This window comes from Triticum urartu, chromosome 5A, assembly GCF_056163025.1.
Source record: "Triticum urartu cultivar PI428250 chromosome 5A, HENAU_Tu73, whole genome shotgun sequence".
Taxonomy (NCBI): Eukaryota; Viridiplantae; Streptophyta; class Magnoliopsida; order Poales; family Poaceae; genus Triticum; species Triticum urartu.
The window spans coordinates 372,236,905-372,238,923 of record NC_141877.1 but is presented as its reverse complement, the minus strand read 5'-3'; the positions used below and the strand labels follow the sequence as shown (position 1 = coordinate 372,238,923).

The following is a 2,019-nucleotide window of genomic DNA, read 5'->3' as shown; positions in this document are numbered from 1 at the left end:
ACGCTCCCCCGCGACACCCCCAAGTACAACGGCACTGTGAAGCCGGAGGACTGGCTCACCGACTACACCACCGCCATTGGCATCGCCGGCGGCAACCACCGCCTCGCTGTGCGCTACGTGCCTCTCATGCTCCAGGGGTCGGCCCGCACCTGGTTGAACAGTCTGCCGGCCGGCAGCATCAACACGTGGGTCGACTTCGAGCGGGCTTTCGTGCGCAACTTCACCGAGACCTACAAGTGACCCGACTGCCCATTCAGCGTGCCATGTGCGTGCAGGGGCCGGCGAAAACTGGCCGCGAGTACCTCGCACACTGGACCGAGCTCCGGAACAGCTGCGAGGGCGTCCATGAAGTTCAAGCCATCCAGTACTTCATCAACGGGTGCCGAGACGGCACCCTCCTCAAGCACAAGCTCTTGCGCTCCAAGCCGGCCACTATGGCTGCGCTCATGGTAACGGCGGACAAGTACGCCAACGCCGACTCCGCCATGAACATCCAGGTGGCACTGGACGAAGCCGGCAAGGCAAAGTCGGTGCCGCTTCCGAAGCCGGCCGGTGAGAGAAACTGGCAACAACACAACCAGCAGAACAAGCGCAAAGCCGATCAACCGGCTCAGCGCTACGACAATCGACTCGTTGCGGCCATCGAGCAGGCGCCCGCGGCCGACCCGGCCGCCAAACGACGGAACACCGTCAAAATGGCATGGCAGCCCGCCATGAGTTTCGAGGAGATGCTCGACGCTCCCTACAAGCACCACAGGGGCGCGAGGCCGTTTACGCACATGCTTTGACAGTGCGCTATCACCAAGCGCATCGCCAGGGGCGACATCCCACCGCCTTCGGCTCCGGCTCCGGGAGCAGGGCAGCCGCCACCGCCTCCGGCCGCCGGCATGATTCGCGACGACCCCTACCCGGCCCAGAACATGACCTACGTCGTCTTCACCAGCCTCGGCGACGACAAGCGCAGCGAGCGCCTCCTTCGGCAGGAGGTCAACACCGTCGCCCTAGCCAAGACAGAGTACATGCATGGTCGGAGCGCCCGGTCACCTGGACCCAGGAAGACCACCCGGCCGTCATGCCGAACCCGGGTGGTTACGCTCTCGTCCTCGACCCCACCATCATCGCGTCCCGGTGCACGTGCAAGTTCTCCTGGGTTCTCGTCGATGGCAAAAGCAGCATCAACATTCTCTACCGCGACACCATGACCAAGCTCGGCCTCGAGGCCAAGGACCTTGAGTCAACCCGGACAATTTTCCACGACATCGTTCCCGGCCTCTCCTGCTCCCCGATTGGCCGGATCCGGCTCGACGTCCTGTTCGGCGACAACAGCCACTTCCAACGCGAGCCGATCTGGTACGAGGTGGTGGACCTGTCCAGCGCGTACCACGCGCTCGCCAAGTTCATGGCGGCCCCCCACTACGCCTACCTGAGGATGAAGCTGTCGGGTCCAAAGGGCCTCATCACCATCACCGGCGACTACCGCAAGTCCCTGGACTGCGCCCGAGATGGCTCCAAGCTAGCCGAGTCGCTGGTCGTAGCCGAGGAGCGGCGCCAACTCGACCGGATCGTTGCCTTGGCCGAGGAGACGTCGGCCACCCAGATCCCGACCGGGGAGCCAGCCGATGAGGCCGCATTCAAGCCCTCCAAAGAGACCAAGAAGGTGAAGCTGAACCTTGAGGATCCCAGCTGCAGCAAGTACGTTGTCGTGGGCGCCCGCCTCGACAGCAAATAGGAAGGCGAGCTCGTCGACTTCCTCCGTGAGAATCAGGATATTTTTGCATGGACCCCCAAGGACATGTCGGGTATCCTGAGGAAGTGCGCCGAGCACAAACTCCACATCTGCAAGGACGCCAAACCTGTCCGTCGACCCCTGCGACGCTTTTCCGAGGAGAAGAGAAGGACCATCGGTGAAGAGGTCGCCAAGCTCTTGGCGGCTGGCTTCATCATGGAAGTATTTCACCCCCGAGTGGCTGGCCAACCCAGTCCTCATCCTGAAGAAGAACAAGACCTCACGCATGTGTA

At 62.8% G+C, this 2,019-nt stretch overlaps 1 protein-coding gene across 1 annotated transcript; it reads left to right on the top strand.

Moving 5' to 3' along the window:
- The first annotated feature begins 1,072 nt into the window (after positions 1 to 1,072).
- LOC147971431 (uncharacterized) lies at positions 1,073 to 1,729 on the top strand. The gene has a single exon (XM_087523968.1). The coding sequence runs from the start codon at positions 1,073 to 1,075 to the stop codon at positions 1,727 to 1,729; it is 657 nt and encodes a 218-aa protein (XP_087380094.1).
- Positions 1,730 to 2,019: the final 290 nt, after the last annotated feature.

Bases quoted from the DNA above. Each gene is read 5' to 3' on its own strand.
- LOC147971431 (XM_087523968.1), top strand. From the start codon at position 1,073: ATGCCGAACCCGGGTGGTTACGCTCTCGTCCTCGACCCCACCATCATC.